Below are 19471 nucleotides of genomic sequence, written 5' to 3' on the forward strand. Positions count from 1 at the left end.
ATGCGAGGTGGGCGGGCACTGGGCAGGGCAGCCGCAGGGCCTGGGTCCAGGCTAGGCCTGGGGAGCAGGGGCGGTTGGTGGGGGGCAGTCTGCGATGTTGGGAAGGTGCCAGCCCCTGGCTCGTGGGCAGGGCAGGCGCATCCACGCTGCGGGCGAACCGTGTCCCCGTGCAGCGTGGAGGCCCCAGCCCGAGGGGCGGCGCGGGGGGCAGGACGCACAAGGCAGGGTAGGCAAACCGTGAGCTGCCGAGAGGAGGGCAGGGGCGGGCAGAGCCCAGGGGAGTTCCCCCTCCTGGCCCAGCCAGGGGCGCCACCCGCTTCCTGTCCCGCCGTCCTGGCCCTGTCGCCAGCAGAGGGCTTCCTAGAAGGAAGGGCTGCAGGTGGCTGCTGACCCCACACGGTGTGAGGCTCTTGGGACCTAGAAGCCAAGCCAGTTGAGGGCAGTAATTACAAAACCCTCGAAGCCGCCCTCGAGCCTGCTCCAAACCCGCTGGCTGGGGTTGGAGGCTGGAGCAGACAGGGCTGGTGGGCTCGGCCCGCTGCCGACACACTTGTCCTCATCCCACCGGCCTGCCAGGCTCAGCCCCTTGGCTGACCAGCTCGGGCAGGCCGGTGTGCCGGGCTCTGAGACTAGGGCCTTGCCAGCGAAGCCGCCGTGGAGGTCAGCTCTCCAAGCCCCCACCTGCCGCTTCCTCCATAGCACTCATACGCACCTGTTGCTGGGCTCCAGCCCTGAATCCGTGCCCAGGTCCCAGGTGCTGCCACCTGCACCTCCAGGAGTGGAGAACCTCTGGCATGGAGGGAGCAGGCCCTCCACCCTGTAGGACAGTTGATTTCTAGAATGTCCAGTTTCCTGCTCAAGTAAAGGCCCCACTCCCCTCGAAGAGCTTGATGCCTCACAACTGGCTCCCGGCTAGACCAACTCCTGCTCGTCCAAGGTGGAGTTGTAGCCCAGCTCTGTTAGAACCCACGAGTCCCCTGGCCTTGGCATTTGCAAACTGGGAAGTGAAAGTGCAATAGTCAGCTCTGGCTGCTGCAACAAGTACCACAGGCTGGGCGGCTTCTACAACAGCAGTTTTCTCACAGTTCTGGAGGCTGGCAGTTCTGGATCACGGTGCCAGCCAGTTCGGTTCCTGGTGAGAGCTTTCTTCCTGGCTGCCCTTCCTGCCACTCCTCATATGGCCGCGGGGACAGAGACAGAGAGAGATCTTATGTCTCTTCTTATAAGGACACAAATGCTGTTTGATCAGGGCCCCACCCTGATGACTTCATTTAACCTTAATTACCCTACCCCCAAATACAGCCACATCGGTGGTTGAATTTTAGGAGTACACATATGAATTTTAGGGGGACACAAACATTAATTCCCTTCGGGGCTACGGAAACCCCTTGTCTCCCATTTTCTGATGGGCTGTCAGCTTTGCTTCAGGTTTGAGCCTGGTTCTGATTTGCGGGACCACCCGGGCATGGGTCAGTGGTATGTGGGTTCCATGGCCAGGTCTCACAGTGACCCGAGGGGCCTGGAAGCTTCACCCCCAGCTTTGGGCACTCGTCACGCAGAGGCTGGCTCTCTCCTGAGCTGCACAGCCCAACGCCTGAGAAAAACTGCCTTGTTCAGCTTTCCGGCAATCCAGGGCACAGGAGGCTCAAGGTGATGGCATGGGGCTCGGCTCCCTCATGTGCACAGCTTGGGAGCATCTGGAACGTTGGGACTTGTGCAGCAGAGCAGTGAGAGACAGGCTTGGGAGGGTGCGAGGCTGCATGGGGAGCCGGACCCCTCCGTAGCCCCTAGCTGCCTGGGATTTCTCCCCCGGTGGGCTCCTGTGGGCCCGGAGCTGGGTTGCCCTGGGCGCGTCTTGGGGGCTCTGCCGTCTGGAAGGGCTGCTTTCCAGCCATGCCACCGTTCTGCGGGTCGTCCTTGCCATGGTGTCTGCCCAGCCGGCTGCCCTGCCCCGGGCTCCGAGCCCCTCTCTCCGTGTGCCTGCCCGGTGCTGCCAGGAAGGGCTTCTGATTCCTATTATGAACACAGAGGGGGCCCCAGGAATGGGCCGGCTCAGGCCACGCTTGGAAGCCTCTCTCTGGAGGTGATGGCGGTGCCTTAAGCAGAGCTGTCTCAGGAGAGGCAGGCGGGGCCTTGGGGGTCAGCACAGAGTCGGGGGTGGGTGGCTGGACAGGGGGCCCAGAGGCTGAGCGGGATGTGAGACAGTGGCGCCCTGTTTGCCTCCGTTCCACCTGGGACTCGTGTCTCTGCTGCTTCTCCGCGACACGTGGCAGGGCCAGGTGCAGCCGGGAGACAGAGCCGGCACTGCACCCTGGGCATCCTCTGCACCCCAGCAGGGCTGGCTTGGCCCCGGAAGGGGACCTGGGCACGGGCTCCTCACCCACTCGCCCCATGTGGGGAACCGGCAGGATCGTGAGTGCTGTGTTTTTTGGGTTTTTTTTTTATAAATTTATTTATTTGTTTTGTTTTGGGACTGCGTTGGGTCTTCGTTGCTGTGCGCGGGCTCTCTCTAGTTGCGGTGAGTGGGGGCTACTCTTCATTGTGGTGCGTGGGCTTCTCGTTGCGGTGGCTTCTCTTGTTGCAGGGCACGGGCTCTAGGCACGCAGGCTTCAGTAGTTGTGGCTTGCGGCCTCTCTCTTTTTTTTTTTTTTTTTTTTGTGGTGCGTGGGCCTCTCACTGTTGTGGCCTCTCCCGTTGCGGAGCACAGGCTCCAGACGCACAGGCTCAGCGGCTGTGGCTCATGGGCCCAGCCGCTCCGCGGCATGTGGGATCTTCCCAGACCGGGGCACGAACCCGCGTCCCCTGCATCGGCAGGCGGACTCTCAACCACTGCGCCACCAGGGAAGCCTGCTTGCGGGCTCTTGAGCACAGGTTCAGTAGCTGTGGCGCACGGGCTTAGTTGCACCATGGCATGTGGGATCTTCCCAGACCAGGGATCGAACCTGTGTCCCCTGCAATGGCAGGTGGATTCTTAACCACTGTACCACCAGGGAAGCCCTGAGTGCTGTGTTTTGACTTTGGGGGAACATACTTGCTTTGAAGGAAGCTCTGCTTTTGGCAGACAGCGTGGCCCTGGCCTGCTCCGAGCCCTGAGGCCGCTCACGTGCTCTGCATATTGTCCGGCTGCTCCCGGACCCACTGGCGTCGGTGGTGCGGGGCGTGCCACTCCTGGCCCCCAAAACCAATGACAATGAATGGTCTCTCCAAACTCGGGCCCTGAGGCCAGTGGCGCCCTGGAGTCTGTGATGACAGCACAGGTGGCATCTGGGGGTGAAGCCCTGCCCCCCGGCGGTCGCAGTGTTTTAGTACCAGGCCTCAGGTTTGCTCTGGTCCAGGCCTGCTGGGCAGTGGCCTCCCCGGGGCACAGACAGTAACACATTCTCAAAGCTTTGCTCCAGAGCACGGGGCCTGTCCCTCTCTGACCACGAGGTCGTTACCAGTGACTTGAAGGAGGCACCAGAGTCCAGGTGCCCTCTCTGGGTGCCCAGCCTCTCTGAGTGGGCCCCCCCCCCGGCAGGCACAGCCCCAGCCCATCCACCCAGTACCTGGCACCCACTCGGCCAGCCTGACCCGCAAGAGCCTTGCCCTGTGTGGGCCTGAGCGTGAACGCCTGGACCCCTGGCGTCCTGGGAGCGCGTTGCAGGTCCCTGGCTCTGTGGCCTTACCAAGTGCTGTCCCCACAGCTGCTGGGAGGAGCGGGGCCTGTGTGAGGTCAGGTGGGGGTGAGGCCTGACCTGGGCTGGGCAGGAGCTGCACTGGTCCGTCAGGAGCTGGGGGCCGGGCCTGCAGGTCATGGTGGCCGTCCCCGGAGGCCCACGCCTGCCCCTCTGGCCTGGCCTGATGACCTAGATAGTGGAATGTCGGGGTCTTCGCCAGCCCTTGCTGCCCTGCCACCTCCTCCAGGGAGCCTCCCAGCCTGCTCGGGCTCTGAGCCCTGGACGCCTTGGCTCTTAGGGGACCCCGGTGTTTTGCGTTCTGTGCTGGGTGGGGCTGGGCTTCCATCGAGGTGGGCGGCCTGCTCTGTGGTGCCTCCCTGCACCCAGTCCTGGGGCAGCCTGGGCCAGAGGATCCAGATTCGGACCACGGCCCTGCGTATCCTGTGTGTGGGCCGAGAAGCAAAGCCAGGCCCACGAACTGGACAGGAACAGTGTCGCCCTCTCAAAGCCCCTGCTTCTGGGATGTGGACAGAAAGGAGGAGGGGCTTGGAGGGGTCCGGAGTCTTCCTGCAGGAGGTGCTCTGTGCCTGCCCGGGGCCAGGCCGTCGTCCTGGGCTGACCTGGCTCCTCTCGGGTCCCCAGCCATCAACTCCTGCGCCGTGGGCAATGGCGGCTGCCAACACAACTGTATTCAGCTCACGGTGACCCAGCACCGCTGCCAGTGCCGGCCCGAGTTCCAGCTCCAGGAAGATGGCAAGCGCTGCATCCGTGAGTGTGCCACCAGCCTGCGGGAGGGGGCGACCAGGGCTGGGAATCCCACTGGGACCCCCGTTCTCCACGCACCCACAGACTCGCCCGGGAACCCCCCAGCCTGAGCCCCTCCCTGCTTGGCTGCTGGTGCTGGAGGGGGGCCTCAGGGGCAGCAGGGGCCCCCTTGGCTGCCGAGAGGCTGTGGGCCATCGTCCAGCCCCTGCGGGCACCAGGGAGGAAGGCTGTCAGGCTGTGCTCTGGGGTCACACATCTTCGGGGAGCAGGAAGCTCAGGGGTTACGGGGATGAAAAGGAAGGGCATCCTGCATGTCCCCCAGTTCTGAGGCCCACCTTGGGCTTGGCAAGGGCACGTGGGACCCCAGCCCTGGCCCTTGGGCGGAGGGCGCTGCCTAGGCCCCGTCTGACACCTTGCCCTGGGGTCTCAGGACCGCCTGTCGTGGGAGGGGGTGCTCTTCTGATGGAGAAGGTGGAGCAGGTCCGGGAGACCCCTGAGAAATGGAAGTGGGGGCTGGGGCAGGGCAGGTGCTGGGGGAGTAGCTCCTGACCCTGCCCGGCCTCTCAGCTCCCGGGTCAGGCGTGTGGGTCTGAGGGGCCGAGGCCAGCAACGAGGGCAGAGTGGCACAGGGTCACGGGGCTGGGGGTTCCGACAGGAGAGGAGGCACTGGGGGAGCTGGCCGTGAGCCCGCTGCCTGACCAGGGCTGGCCTGGCCGGTGCCCTGCTGTCTTCTCTGGAGTTGTTTGGGGGTGCCCGGGGCTAATCTTACCCCTAGTCCACGGCCCAGCCCGTCAGGCCAGAGCAGGAGGGGTGAGAGCTCCAGGTGGGGGCCTCACGAGAGGCCCCCGCAAAGGTACCCCGAGCTGCCGGAGCCCCCCATCTCTTGCCTTTGCCCCCGTGCCTCCTGGCTGTGACCGTAGGGAGAAACCCGTGTACGGACCGGAACGGCGGCTGCATGCACACGTGCCGGGCGCTCCGGGGCCTTGCCCACTGCGAGTGCCACGCAGGATACTGGCTGGCAGCGGACCGCAAGGCCTGCGAAGGTAAGACGCCCTCCCTGCCCTCGGGCTGGTCCCGGTCAGCTGTGCGGGGCTCGCCGCCTTGCGTCCCCCGGAACCGGCCTACGGCGTGGGGCGGCCCCCGTTGTCCCCCTCGGCTGACCTGGCATGACACAGGCTTATCTCCGGGGCCGGGGGGCAGGGTAAGGGTGGAGGGTAGAAAGGAGGGGCAGGGACCAAGGAGCTGCTCGCGGCGAGAGTCTCATGTTGGCAGGAAGGCAGATCTCAGGTTGCCTTGTTATTTTTATATGTTTCTCGTGTTACCTAAGTAGTACCTGCTCGTTAGGGAAACAGGAAAGGGTGAGGGAGGAGAGAGGAGGAAGCATCACGGTGACGCGGGTGGCGTCCCCGCGTCGGCTTCCAGGTGTCTCTACAGCTTGTTAGTGGGCACGTGTAGCGTCCCCCCAGAGCCCGGTCGGGCGCAGCTTTCTAGAACGTGCCCCGACCTCCCGGCTGCGCGGGTGTCCGCCATGCGGTGTTTGTTCGTCACCCAGTCACGGGACCCGGGTGTCCCTGCTCCTCCCTCTCACGGGCGGCCTTGGGGAGGGGTCTGCGCGCATCCGCCGTAACTCTGAAGCGATACGGCGTGTCCAGGGCAGGCAGCAGCCATGTTCCCAGGCATCCCACCAGATGGCCATCAGAGAGACGGGGCCGCAGCTGTGGAAGCTTGTGGTTCCCTGTCACCGCCAGGAAAGCGTTTTAGGCATCGTTGCCAATGTGACGGGCACGTCCTGGCACTCTGGATGCAGCTGGCTTCGGAGGGTGCAGTGGGAGACGGGGCTGAGGGTCAGCTTCGTCCCATGGACTCTTAGGGGTGGGGCCAAAGCAGTTGTCTTGTCGGAGACACTGGGATTTGGGTCCTGAGGCCAGTGCCACGTGGCTGCGGGGAAGAAGCTGCCAGCCTCTCCCTCGATGTCAGCGTGCGCTTTCTCCGGCTGGGCCCCCAGAGGCTGGTGGTGAAAGGCCCCTCCTGTGCCCGGCGCTGGGTGGGGGGAGGCTTGGCGAGAGCGAGACACGCACACCTCAGAGACCGCGGGCTCAGAGAGGCAGAGCCCCTCTCCTGATGCTGCTGGTGGGGCCTGAGGCCAGACTTCCAGCCATGCCTTCCTCGCCCTGGGAGGGAGCTCGGCTCTACACCTGGAGTGTGATGGTGACAACACAGGTGCACAGAGGGAAGGCGGGAGAGGGCCCTGACCCCTGACCCCTGACCCCTCTGCAGAGACCACCCTGGGGGCCGAGTCCCTCAGGCCAGTGGCCCAGAGCCCCCACCCGCCCATGTCTCCCACCCAGATATGGATGAATGCGCCACAGGCCTGGCCCAGTGTGCCCACGGCTGCCTCAACACTCACGGGTCCTTTAAGTGTGTGTGCAACGCAGGCTACGAGCTGGGTGCCGACGGCCAGCAGTGCTACCGTGAGTGGACAGTGGGCGATACAGCACCACGGGGCGCGGAGGTGTCTGCGGGCAACGCCGCGCCCCAGTCCCAGCCCGCCGCGGCTGCCGGCTCGCTTTGGCCGAGGGGCAGAGATTCCTTGTCAGTCAAGGGCAGTGCTGGGTGTGGGGGCTGCGTGGGGGCCCCGGGAGGGTGGGAGGAGGACGGGAGACCCCAGGAGGACAGAGGGTTCAGCGCCCGCCTGGCCCAGGAGCTCTGTGCTGCCTGTTTCCCAGCAGAGAGGCAGCGGCTGGGGCCGGCAGGACCATGCCGGCTCGGGGCGTCACCCCGGCCCCTGTCCCACGTCCCTGGGGGCGGGTCTCGCCACAGGGATCGAGATGGAGATCGTGAACAGCTGCGAGGCGGACAACGGCGGCTGCTCCCACGGCTGCAGCCACAGCAGCACAGGGCCCGTCTGCACCTGCCCCCGCGGCTACGAGCTGGGCGAGGACCAGAGGACCTGCAGCGGTGCGAGCCACCTCCTTCCCGAGCGCCCAGCCCCAGGCCAGGGACGTGCTGCCCTGGCTTTGCACCTGGGTTTGATGCCATGACGAGGACGCTCCCTCCCATCACCCCCAGTGCTGCCCCGGGTGGAGGCGGGAGTGGTACGAGGGGGCCTAGTGAGAGGCAGCGTTGCGACCCGCCCTGCCAAGCGCCCACCACACCTCCACCTCTGCTCAGCCACTTGGTCAAATGCCCACGTGCCGGGAGTAGCACCAGAAACACTGTGGTGTGCGAGCACCCCCGCTGCACGGGGAGACCCTGCTTCCGAGGTGACTCCCCACTACCCTCCAGCCCCCAGTCTGCCCCCGCAGCAGGCGGGACGGCCCTGGGGCCGTGACCTGTGTCTTGCGTGTGTCTGTGTGTGCAGGACCAGGACATGTGTGCATGTGTGATTGTGTGCGAGGACATGCAGTTCACTTGCAGGTGTGTGCGTGGGGTTGTGTGCACGGGGCTGTGTGCACGGGGTTGTGTGCGTGGGGTTGTGTGCGTGGGGTTGCATGAAGGTCTGTGTGGGTGCCTGCAGGTGTGCATGGGTTGTGTGCAGGTGAGCGTGTGGTGTGCAGCTGTGCGTGTGGTGTGTGCAGGTGCGCGTGTGGGTGTGTGCAGGTGCGCGTGTAGGTGTGTGCACGTGCGCGTGTGGTGTGTGCACGTGCGCGTGTGGCGTTTGCAGGTGTGCGTGTGGCGTGTGCAGGTGAGCGTGTGGGTGTGTGCAGGTGTGCGTGTGGTGTTTGCAGGTGTGCGTGTGGTGTGTGCAGGTGAGCGTGTGGTGTGTGCAGGTGCGCGTGTGGTGTTTGCAGGTGCGCGTGTGGTTGTGTGCAGGTGCGCGTGTGGTGTGTGCAGGTGCGCGTGTGGTGTGTGCAGCTGCGCGTGTGGTTGTGTGCAGGTGCGCGTGTGGTGTGTGCAGGTGCGCGTGTGGTGTGTGCAGGTACGCGTGTGGTGTGTGCAGGTGCGCGTGTGGTGTGTGCAGGTGCGCGTGTGGTTGTGTGCAGGTGTGCGTGTGGTGTGTGCAGGTGAGCGTGTGGTGTGTGCAGGTGTGCGTGTGGTGTGTGCAGGTATGCGTGTGGTGTGTGCAGGTGTGCGTGTGGTTGTGTGCAGGTGCGCGTGCGGGTGTGTGCAGGTGCGCGTGCGGGTGTGTGCAGGTGCGCGTGTGGTTGTGTGCAGCTGTGCGTGCGGGTGTGTGCAGGTGCGCGTGCGGGTGTGTGCAGGTACGCGTGCGGGTGTGTGCAGGTGCGCGTGCGGTTGTGTGCAGGTGCGCGTGTGGTGTGTGCAGGTGCGCGTGTGGTTGTGTGCAGGTGTGCGTGTGGTGTGTGCAGTTGGGCGTGTGGTGTGTGCAGCTGTGCGTGTGGTTGTGTGCAGGTGCGCGTGTGGTGTGTGCAGGTGCCTGTGCGGGTGTGTGCAGGTGCGCGTGCGGGTGTGTGCAGGTGCGCGTGTGTTGTGTGCAGGTGCGCGTGTGGTTGTGTGCAGCTGTGCGTGCGGTTGTGTGCAGGTGCCCGTGTGGTGTGTGCAGGTGCGCGTGCGGGTCTGTGCAGGTGCGCGTGTGGTGTGTGCAGCTGCGCGTGTGGTTGTGTGCAGGTGCGCGTGTGGTGTGTGCAGGTGCGCGTGTGGTGTGTGCAGGTACGCGTGTGGTGTGTGCAGGTGCGCGTGTGGTTGTGTGCAGGTGCGCGTGTGGTTGTGTGCAAGTGTGCGTGTGGTGTGTGCAGGTGAGCGTGTGGTGTGTGCAGGTGTGCGTGTGGTTGTGTGCAGGTGTGCGTGTGGTGTGTGCAGGTGAGCGTGTGGTGTGTGCAGGTGCGCGTGTGGTGTTTGCAGGTGCGCGTGTGGTTGTGTGCAGGTGCGCGTGTGGTGTGTGCAGGTGCGCGTGTGGTGTGTGCAGCTGTGCGTGCGGTTGTGTGCAGGTGCGCGTGCGGGTGTGTGCAGGTGCGCGTGTGGTTGCAGGTGCGCGTGGTTGTGTGCAGGTACACGTGTGGTGTTTGCAGGTGCGCGTGTGGTTGTGTGCAGGTGCGCGTGTGGTGTGTGCAGGTGCGCGTGTGGTTGTGTGCAGCTGCGCGTGCGGGTGTGTGCAGTGCGCGTGTGGTGTGTGCAGGTACGCGTGTGGTGTGTGCAGGTGCGCGTGTGGTTGTGTGCAGGTGCGCGTGCGGGTGTGTGCAGGTGCCTGTGCGGGTGTGTGCAGGTGCGCGTGCGGGTGTGTGCAGGTGCGCGTGCGGTTGTGTGCAGGTGCGCGTGCGGTTGTGTGCAGCTGTGCGTGCGGTTGTGTGCAGGTGCGCGTGCGGTTGTGTGCAGCTGTGCGTGCGGTTGTGTGCAGGTGCCCGTGCGGTTGTGTGCAGGTGCCCGTGCGGTTGTGTGCAGGTGCCCGTGCGGTTGTGTGCAGGTGCCCGTGCGGTTGTGTGCAGGTGCCCGTGCGGTTGTGTGCAGGTGCCCGTGCGGTTGTGTGCAGGTGCCCGTGCGGTTGTGTGCAGGTGCCCGTGCGGGTGTGTGCAGGTGCGCGTGCGGGTGTGTGCAGGTGCGCGTGTGGTGTGTGCAGGTGCGCGTGTGGTCTGTGCAGGTGCGCGTGTGGTTGTGTGCAGGTGCGCGTGTGGTGTGTGCAGCTGTGCGTGTGGTGTGTGCAGGTTCGCGTGTGGTGTGCAGCTGTGCGTGTGGTGGTGTGCAGGTGCGCGTGTGGTTGTGTGCAGGTGCGCGTGTGGGTGTGTGCAGGTGCGCGTGTGGTGTGTGCAGCTGTGCGTGTGGTTGTGTGCAGGTGCGCGTGCGGGTGTGTGCAGGTGCGCGTGCGGTTGTGTGCAGCTGCGCGTGCGGTTGTGTGCAGGTGCCCGTGCGGTTGTGTGCAGGTGCCCGTGCGGGTGTGTGCAGGTGCGCGTGCGGGTGTGTGCAGGTGCGTGTGTGGTGTGTGCAGGTGCGCGTGTGGTTGTGTGCAGGTGCGCGTGTGGTGTGTGCAGCTGTGCGTGTGGTTGTGTGCAGGTGCGCGTGTGGTGTGTGCAGCTGTGCGTGTGGTTGTGTGCAGGTGCGCGTGTGGTGTGTGCAGCTGTGCGTGTGGTGTGTGCAGCTGTGCGTGTGGTTGTGTGCAGGTGCGCGTGTGGTGTGTGCAGCTGTGCGTGTGGTGTGTGCAGCTGTGCGTGTGGTTGTGTGCAGGTGAGCGTGCGGTTGTGTGCAGGTGCGCGTGTGGTGTGTGCAGGTGCATTGAAAATAAGAATCTTTGCTTTCTTGGAACTGCGTGTTTCATTGCCAACCTGATTTGATTCAAAAGGGCTTGTGGGTGCTCAGGCTGACCCCAAAATCCGAAGAAAGCTTGACTGCTTTATGTCCCAGAGTTCCAAACACTAGGAGACAGTGTTGCTGATTTTATGTAGAACTTTTAATTGGGCTGGGCCTGTCCTTTTGTTCCTGAAGGATGTTAGAGTTTAGGCCTGGCCTGAGATTTTTATCAAGTAGTATTTTTCAACCTTTCAATTCCTAACCTGACTTTGGTGAAGATTTACACTTTGAAAGTCCAGGTCTTTGAGATTGTCCTTAACCTGTCTGGGGTGTGTGTGTGTGTGTGTGTGTGTGTGTGTGGCGTGTGGGTGTGGGCGTGTGGGCGTGTGGTGTGTGCAGCTGTGCGTGTGGTGTGTGCAGGTGCGCGTGAGGTGTGTGCAGGTGCGCGTGTGGTGTGTGCAGGTGTGCGTGTGGTTGTGTGCAGGTGAGAGGTGCGCGTGTGGTTGTGTGCAAGTGTGCGTGTGGTGTGTGCAGGTGCGCGTGTGGTTGTGTGCAGGTGTGCGTGTGGTTGTGTGCAAGTGTGCGTGTGGTGTGTGCAGGTGGGCGTGTGGTGTGTGCAGGTGTGCGTGTGGTTGTGTGCAGGTGAGCGTGTGGTGTGTGCAGGTGAGCGTGTGGTGTGTGCAGGTGCGCATGTGGTTGTGTGCAGGTGCGCGTGTGGTGTGTGCAGGTGCCTGTGCGGTTGTGTGCAGGCGTGCACACACCGCTGTGCTGTGGAAGGGTGCACATGTGGGCGGGCGCCTGGGTGCCAGCCGGGCTGTGGTGTGTGCCCCGCAGATGTCGATGACTGTGCCGATTCCCCGTGCTGCCAGCAGGTTTGCACCAATAGCCCTGGCGGCTACGAGTGCGGCTGCTATGCCGGCTACCAGCTTGGCGCCGACGGCTGCGGCTGTGAGGGTGAGCGGTAGGCAGCTGTGTTGGCTGGGGAGTGGGTGCTGGCTGAGCACCTGCCATCGGCAGGGCTGTGGGGACCTGCCCACTCCCTCCCCCGCCTGAGGTCACTGTCTTTTTCTCGGGCTGGGCCTGCACCCCGTCCCTCTGACCCTGGGGACAGGAGGATGGCTGTGGCGTGGGTATCAGCCAGCCGGCCCCTGCGCAGTGGGCAGGGCTGGGGCAGGAGGGGCCCCCGAGACCCCGACCCCCGGAGGACAGGCGCCAGCGGCCCTGGATTTGCCCACAGACCTGGACGAGTGCACCTCCGGCCGTGGCGGCTGTGAGCAGCACTGCACGAACCTGGCCGGCTCCTTCCAGTGTTCCTGCAAGGACGGCTACCTGCTGGACGAGGACCGCCGGGGCTGCAGCCGTGAGTCTCTGCTGGGCACCACGGGGACCCCGCCTTCCTGGCTGGATGGACCCCGCTTCTGTCCTGCCTCTCGCTGTGGGACGGGCCGGGGGCAGCAGGGTTGGGCGGAGGGGCCGGACAGACAGGCGCCCCCGGGCAGGGGGTCACTCAGGGGCCCTGGAGTCGGCTCCTGCCCTGCCCAGGTGAGAGGAGGGACATCGTTCCCGGGACTGAGGACAGCGTCCAGAGGGACAGAGAGCTGTTCCTGTCCCCACACCCACTCCATGCTCAGCGTCCCTAGGGCCAGCCTGGGAGCCGGGACAGCCGGGGTAGACGTGGCGTGGGTCAGGGCCTCAGAGCCCGGAGCCTCCTCTGTCCTGAGAAGTAGGGTCAGGCCTGCAGTGGGGACGTCCTGGGTGGCTGGGGTGAGAAGGGGCCCCGGGGTGGGGCTCAGGCCCGGAGCTGCCTCTGGGCACCGAGGGGCAGGGGGTCCAACCCTGGGAAGGCCGCGTGGGCGGCAGGGGCTCAGGGCCCTCTGTGCTCCGCCCAGCCCTGGAGATGCCCGAGGTGGGCCTGGACGGCCACCTGCCCCTCGTGCGGCTCCCCCCGCACGTGGCAGTGCTCCAGGACGAGCTGCCCCACCTCTTCCAAGATGACCACATCGGGACCGAGGAGGAGGAGGAGGAGGAGGCGCGGGGCGAACACACATTGGAGGAGAAGTTTGGTGAGAGGTCACCCGTCCCCAGGGCTTCTGTACCAGCGCCCCCTCGGGCCCAGCTGCTGCCCACCCTGCGGTCCTGGGTGTGAGGAAGGGCTCCCGTGAGGGCCTCGTTGGACCAAGGCGCAGAGAGGCCAAGCTGCTTGGTCAGTTTGCCCATTGCACCCGGGGCTGAGCCTGGGATGGGGCCACTTGCTCTCTGCTTAGAGCCCTTCCCGGCCCCCCATCTGGGTCCCACGTCTCCGCTCGCCCACGTGGGGCCTTCACAGCCTGAGGACGTCCCTTGTGCCCCCTTCTCTGGCCTGATGCTGGGCGGGGTCCAGGGCCAGGGGTCAGGCTCTGAGGCCCCTCTCCCGCTGTGTCCCCCAGTCTGCCTGGACGACTCCTTTGGCCCAGATTGCAGCTTGACCTGTGCTGACTGCAGGAAGGGGGGGACCTGCCTCCCCAGCCTGCGTGGCTGTGACTGCCCCGACGGCTGGACCGGGCTCGTCTGCACTGAGGGTGAGGCTGCTGTGAGGGCAGGGTGTGGGCGGGGCCCTGAGCCCCAGGACCTGCGCCGCACACACAGTTTACGCCTCCCCGCCAGCCCTGGGCAGGGGCTCCACAGGTCCATCCGTTCACTCGTTCACTCGTTCATTCAGGGTCTCTTGGCTTCCTGCTCCTTGCCAGGCCCTGTTCTAGGCGCGGGGAGACCCCAGGGGGTCTGCTGAAGAGCAGCGAGCGGGTGGGCCAGTCACGCCCGAGTCCCAGAGGGGAGAGGTCACCTCCCCAGGCCACGCACCAAGTTGGTAGCCGAAGCACGTTTGAAACCTGCTTTCGCAGGCTCTGTCCAGAGCCTGTCCGCTCCCTGCCCAGGGACGCCAGTAGTCTCAAGGGCCGTAGTGACCGTCTCTGAGGGTCTGCCAGTGACCCACTCTGATGAAAGTGCCGGTTGAGAAGGTGGACGTGTCGGAGTTCAGAGGGCGAGGATGTGGCGATTGATTAGAGATGTCTGCCATGCCCGTGGGCAGGGGCAGGGAGCACAAGTGCCATCGGGTGCTGCTCTGGGAAGTTGCTTTTGAACTGGGTGGCTCGTCCCCCAGGAGGGTGTCTCAGTGTCACTGGAGGGGCTTCTGGGCCCCGACTCCTCCTGCGGGCCAGTGACCCTTGTGCTTCTCCATGTCCCCCGCAGCTTGTCCCCCAGACACCTTCGGGAAGAACTGCAGCTTCTCCTGCAGCTGTCAGAACGGCGGGACCTGCGACCCTGTGACAGGGGCCTGCCGCTGCCCTCCAGGTGTCAGTGGAGCCCGCTGTGAGGACGGTGGGTGCAGCCCCTCCTGTGCCTCCAGGGTTGTCCTCTGGCTGGAGGGGAGGGGTGGGCACTACCTCTCAGCTCCTAGCCCCCTTCCTTCTGGGGGAAGGATGAGGCCCTTTCGTGGAAGAGGCATTGAGTTTTCTACATCTGATGATCCTCCTGGGACCTGACTATAGCAGGTAGTGAGGACTTGTTGGGAGAACAGCACTTTTGTGACAGGGTCCCCGGGGAGGTAGTGAGCTCCCTGTTCCTGGAAGCATTCAAGGAGAGCTATATGATGGCTGGGTGGGATTTGCAGAAGGGAGCACGCCTGGGCTGCGGCTGCATGGGACGACATTACCATCCTTTTTAACTTGGAAGTTGCAACATTTCTGGAGGAACTAGAGTCCACACGAGTTTCCCAGGTGCTTGATGCTTCCTCTTAAAGTCTTCAGAGCTTTAAGTTTCTGCTTCTTTCGCTGGCGAATGTAGCTAACACATCAAGGACTTCCCGCCTTAGCAGCGGATGGCAGCAGTCGGTGGACGTGTCCCCGTGCCCATGGGAGCTCTGTGGGGCAGGTTTCTAAGTCCCGGGCGGCCGGGCAGGGCTTTCCACCCCCTCCCTCTGGTCACCTTTGCGGCTTGGTTAGCGCCCCTGCCCACCTTTCCTTGCGATCTGCCATCCCTATTCTGCTGAGGCTGAAAGCCCACTGCCTGTTGGGCGCTGTATGTGTGATGGGCCCTGAACGGACCCAAGGGGCAGCCGGCAGAGAAAGCGTCTGCATTTTAGCACTTCTGCTCATGACGTGGTGTGGCTTCCTGGAGGCCGGCTCTCAGTCGGGGGTCCTCGGGTAGCGTGTGCCCGTGCGGGTGAGCTTCAGGAGGTTCGTCCAGTTCTCAGGGGCCCCGTACTAGTGTCCTAGACTCCAGCTGCTCGTGGCTGCCTCCCCACAGTCTGTGCCTCTGTCTCCCCGTGGCCTCCTCTTCTTGTCTCCGGCCTCCCTCTCCTTTCTCTTCTAAGGACACGTGTTGGGTTAGGCCTGCTCCGACAGGGCAGGATGGCCCCACCTGGTGATCCTGGTGGTTAGGGTGTGGACGTACCTTGGGGTCACCGTCCAGCTCCCTGAGGCCCTTCAGTAGGCAGGACGGGGGCAGGACAGAGCTGGAGGGGAGCGTTTGGGGAAGGAATGCCAGAGCCCTGTCCTGGCCCTGGGCCCCCTGAGCTTGGGCCCGTGTCCTTCCCTCTGTGAGGTCCAGAGGTCAGGCCAGGTGACCACCGAGGGACAGACGTCAGGACGCTGCAGGTGCCGGTCAGACGAGCAGGGTGGGCTTTCTTTGAGCGTCTCCCACGTGTGTGCTGGGGACGCGCTTGGTGTCCCGCTCTGGCCGCCATCCAGGCCACAGGCCCCAGGGGCGCGGGCCGGCCAGGGCAGATGGCCGCATCCGTGGGGTGCCCTTCGTGGCTGCTCCGCCCTCGTGATGCCCTCGCCGCCCCCCGCGACCCTCCCTGTCTGGGGTGCAGGGTCCTCAGGCTGCTGGTGGCCCAGGCCTCTCCTGACTCCTGTGCTGGTCCTGGGGCCCCTTGGAGCATCTCCTCGGGTGGGGGCCGTGTCCGGGCGGGCAGTCAAGAGGCTCCCCTTCCCCCAGGCTGCCCCAGAGGTTTCTACGGCAAGCACTGCGGTAAGAAGTGCCACTGTGCCAACCGGGGCCGGTGCCACCGCCTCTACGGGGCCTGCCTCTGCGACCCGGGGCTCTACGGCCGCTTCTGCCACCTGGGTGAGTCCCACTCTGCCCGCTGGCCGCCCGTGTCCGGGGGGCGGGGCCGCAGCATGGGCCGGGCGCTTCCTGCCCGCGGTGCAGCTTGTGCTGGACTGTCGCTGTTTACAGATGAGGATGCGGGGGCTCAGCCGGTGCCCCGGCTGGGGTGTGGGGTCTGTGGGCTCAAAGCCGCGTCCTCTGGACTGCACTGGCCGCCAGGGCGTCTGTCCGGGTGGGCGGTGCCAGCCCCAGCCAGGCTGATGGGCGGGCTGAGCGTGGACGGGGCAGGCCTCCCTCGGAAGCTCCAGGGCACAGAGCTCCAGGACGTTCCTGGCCGCGAGTCCTGAGCCCCCGGCGGGGTCACCCCGCTCTGCGTCCGTAGACACCTGGGATGGGAGAGGCTGTGGGATGCGGGCGGAAAGCAAGCCGACTTCATCCGAGCAGCTCTTTGTAAAAGGATTGTGTAGAGGGAGGCAGTAAGGATCCCGAGTGTTTCCTGGCTGCCAAGTGCCTCTCTGAGCCCCCGTTTCTCATCTGTGGAATGGGCACACACCAGCGGCTCTGCGTGGGGTCCCGGACACAGCTCGGTGGATGGGGCCGGAGACCCTGGGCTGGGGAGGGTGGGCGCTCTCAGTGGGCAGGCCCCCTCACGGCCGGTTCTGGGGTGCAGCCTGCCCACCGTGGGCCTTCGGGCCGGGCTGCTCGGAGGAGTGCCAGTGCGAGCAGCCCAACACGCACGCGTGTGACCGGAGGGACGGCAGCTGCGCCTGCAAGGCGGGCTTCGCGGGCGAGCGGTGCCAGGACGGTGAGTGCAGGGCTGTGGAGGGAGGGCCTCAGGGCCGGCGGAACCCTGCAGACCCCTCTCCCCTCTCCCCCTGCAGAGTGCCAGCCGGGCTTCTTTGGGCCAGGCTGCCGGCAGGCGTGCACCTGCCCCCCGGGCGTGGCCTGCGACCCCGTCGACGGCCAGTGTGGGAAGCAGTGTCCTGCCGGCTACCAGGGCGAGGACTGCGGCCAAGGTGAGCGGCCAGCCCTGGTGTGCCGGTCGTCTGGCGCGTGCTGGGCGCCGGGCACCGGAAGCGCTGGTCCTGGCGGCACCTTGACCTGCCATGTCCCTACCCTGGTCACGCGGCGGTGGCTCAGCCGCAGGTCTGCCTGTCTCTGTGCACCCGAGAGGGCGGAACTCGTGTGTGTGTTTGCGTGTGTGTGTGTGTGCACGCACGTGCAGGGCGGCCTGGAGAAGGGCCAGTGCCTCTCCAAGATCGTCCCCTCCCTCCCTCGCTCGCTCACGCATTCGGTCACAGAACACACTAAGCGAGCTTCGTGCTGGACGCTGGGCCGGGGGCCTCCTTCCTGGTGGGTCTGAGCAAGCGGGACAGAGGCAGCTGCTCCCGAGGGTGGTGGCTCGGAGCGAAGTCGGGGCCGGAGGTGCCGGCGTGGGGCGCGGGTGGTGACCAAAGGCCCTCCACGTGGATGCCCGGGCCGGGGGGGGGCATGAGTGGGTACCAAGCACGGGCGAGGCTGGAGGCTGGGGGCCCCTCGTTTACATGGGGGAGCCCTCGCTCTGAGCGGTGGGGCTGCCGTGGCCGCCGACGGGGCACAGGCAGGTTGGGACCTCCCTTGGCACGCTGTCCTCACCCGTCAGCCGGGGGGGCAGCTGGGAGCCGAGGGGGCCTGCGGTGTGACTGGTGTGACCCCGACCGGGGCAGCGGCTCGAGTCCCCCTCAGCCAGAGCTGCCCGCCCAGCTGCCCCTAAGTGGCCTGGGGGCCACCGCCCATCCCCAGCCGAGGGGTCAGTCTTCCGCTGCACTCCAGCACGGGGCGCGCCTGCCTGCACCTGCCCTCTCTGGCGGCCTGTGTGCTGAGACACCGAAGGGCCTTCACCCCCAGCCCTTCCCTGCTGGTTTTCTTTGTCTTTCTTTTCCTTTGTTCTTTAAAAGTCTCCAGGGCCCCAAGGATGAGCCACAGGAAATGACACACATATTTTTACAGCAATAATGGGCTCCCCGCCGCTGTTAGGTCTGGAAAGCATTAACGCCCAAACACGCGTCTGCCCCCAGGCAGTGGAGCGGGGGGCTCCCCTAGGTGGCTGGGCCTCCCTGCCCACCCCGGTCCGCACTGCGTGGGTGCCTGTGTGCGTGGGCTGCACCCCATCGCCTGCTGCGTGCGTGCGCTGCGCCTGGCCACCTGGTGCGTGCCCTGTGCTGCTGCACCTGCGGTCCGGTGGGCGGGCCCGTGCCCGCACGGCACGGGCCCTCACGGCAACGGTTCACCAGGGTGTGTCCTTTGTCCGGAGCCCATCTCGGGGCCCAGGGAGACCCCAGGCCTGGCGCCCGCCCACCCCCTGACACCTCACGCCCCCCAGGCAGGGAGCGTCCTCAGTTCTCAGCCCCGCTGGGTGTTTGGGTGCGGGGCGGGCTCTGATTCTTTGGTGTGGAGGGTGCCGCAGCCCCGCCCTCCCCAGGTGCCGTGCCGGCCTTCCTGAGCTGGGAGCGTTCCCTCCAGCAGCACTGGGGCGGCCTCGCGGAGCTGGGGCTGGCAGGGCCCTCCCTCCACCGCGTTGCCTCCCCAGCCAGGGCAGGTGTGAGGTCTGGCACGGTGCCCTGCAAGGCCACCGGAGCAGCCACTGCAGCGGTCACGGGTGGGGCGAGGCTCCGTGGCCCCTGCATTCTTTCCCGAAGCCCTGCTGTGGGCCCAGAGCCGCCTGGCTGCTCTCATTTCTGAACATGGGGGTGACCAGCAGGGGGTCCCCAGGGTGGACCAAAGTGGGAGGAAGGCAGAGCCAGCCCTGCCCCCGCCCCCCCGCTCTCCAGGGTCCTGGCTGCCCGCCTCCCAAGCCCTGCTGGCCTGTGGTCTCCAGGCCGCCCCTCACCACCGCTCCCCAACGCGGGTCAGCCCCAGCAGGCCCCTCCTTGTCCCGCCCCATGTCCCCCGTCTCCTGCCCACTCCCATGACTGCCCTCGTCACCCAGGGGACCCCGGCTGTGCCCAGCAACGCTGCTGGGCCAGGGGGCAGGTGCCCGGGGCGGGGTGGGGCCTCACGGGGAGGAGGGCCGCTCCTTGTGGAGGTGGCTGAGGCCCTCCGCCCCCTCCCGCAGAGTGCCCGGCCGGGACGTTCGGCAAGGACTGCTCAGCTTCCTGCCCCTGCGAGGGGGCCCCCTGCGACCGGGCCACGGGCCAGTGCCTGTGCCCTCCTGGGAGGACCGGGGCTGACTGCGGGGTGTGCGTGTGGTTGTGTGCAGGTGAGCGTGTGGTGTGTGCAGGTGTGCGTGTGGTTGTGTGCAGGTGTGCGTGTGGTGTGTGCAGGTGAGCGTGTGGTGTGTGCAGGTGTGCGTGTGGTTGTGTGCAGGTGTGCGTGTGGTGTGTGCAGGTGTGCGTGTGGTTGTGTGCAGGTGTGCGTGTGGTGTGTGCAGGTGAGCGTGTGGTGTGTGCAGGTGCGCGTGTGGTGGTGTGCAGGTGCGCGTGCGGGTGTGTGTAGCTGTGCGTGCGGTTGTGTGCAGGTGCGTGTGCGGTTGTGTGCAGCTGTGCGTGTGGTGTGCAGGTGCGCGTGTGGTTGTGTGCAGGTGCGCGTGAGGTTGTGTGCAGGTGCGCGTGTGGTGTGTGCAGCTGTGCGTGTGGTGGTGTGCAGGTGCGCGTGTGGTTGTGTGCAGGTGCGCGTGTGGTGTGTGCAGCTGTGCGTGTGGTGTGTGCAGCTGTGCGTGTGGTTGTGTGCAGGTGCGCGTGTGGGTGTGTGCAGGTGCCTGTGCGGGTGTGTGCAGGTGCGCGTGCGGGTGTGTGCAGGTGCGCGTG

General features: G+C 65.7%; 1 protein-coding gene across 1 annotated transcript in view; it reads left to right on the plus strand.

Annotated features, from left to right (window-relative positions):
- The window catches only part of MEGF6 (multiple EGF like domains 6), a 111034-nt gene that overhangs the window by 72532 nt on the left and 19031 nt on the right, over positions 1-19471 (plus strand). The window contains exons 6-18 of the mRNA XM_055081935.1: positions 4299-4424; positions 5342-5464; positions 6770-6892; positions 7242-7379; positions 11433-11552; positions 11836-11958; positions 12488-12661; positions 13025-13156; positions 13827-13955; positions 15576-15704; positions 16357-16491; positions 16568-16702; positions 18781-18924. Of these exons, the coding sequence (XP_054937910.1) occupies positions 4299-4424; positions 5342-5464; positions 6770-6892; positions 7242-7379; positions 11433-11552; positions 11836-11958; positions 12488-12661; positions 13025-13156; positions 13827-13955; positions 15576-15704; positions 16357-16491; positions 16568-16702; positions 18781-18924 (1731 nt within the window). The remainder of the gene's footprint in view (positions 1-4298; positions 4425-5341; positions 5465-6769; positions 6893-7241; positions 7380-11432; positions 11553-11835; positions 11959-12487; positions 12662-13024; positions 13157-13826; positions 13956-15575; positions 15705-16356; positions 16492-16567; positions 16703-18780; positions 18925-19471) is intronic.

Source organism: Physeter macrocephalus, chromosome 3 (assembly GCF_002837175.3).
Source record: "Physeter macrocephalus isolate SW-GA chromosome 3, ASM283717v5, whole genome shotgun sequence".
NCBI classification, from domain to species: Eukaryota; Metazoa; Chordata; class Mammalia; order Artiodactyla; family Physeteridae; genus Physeter; species Physeter macrocephalus.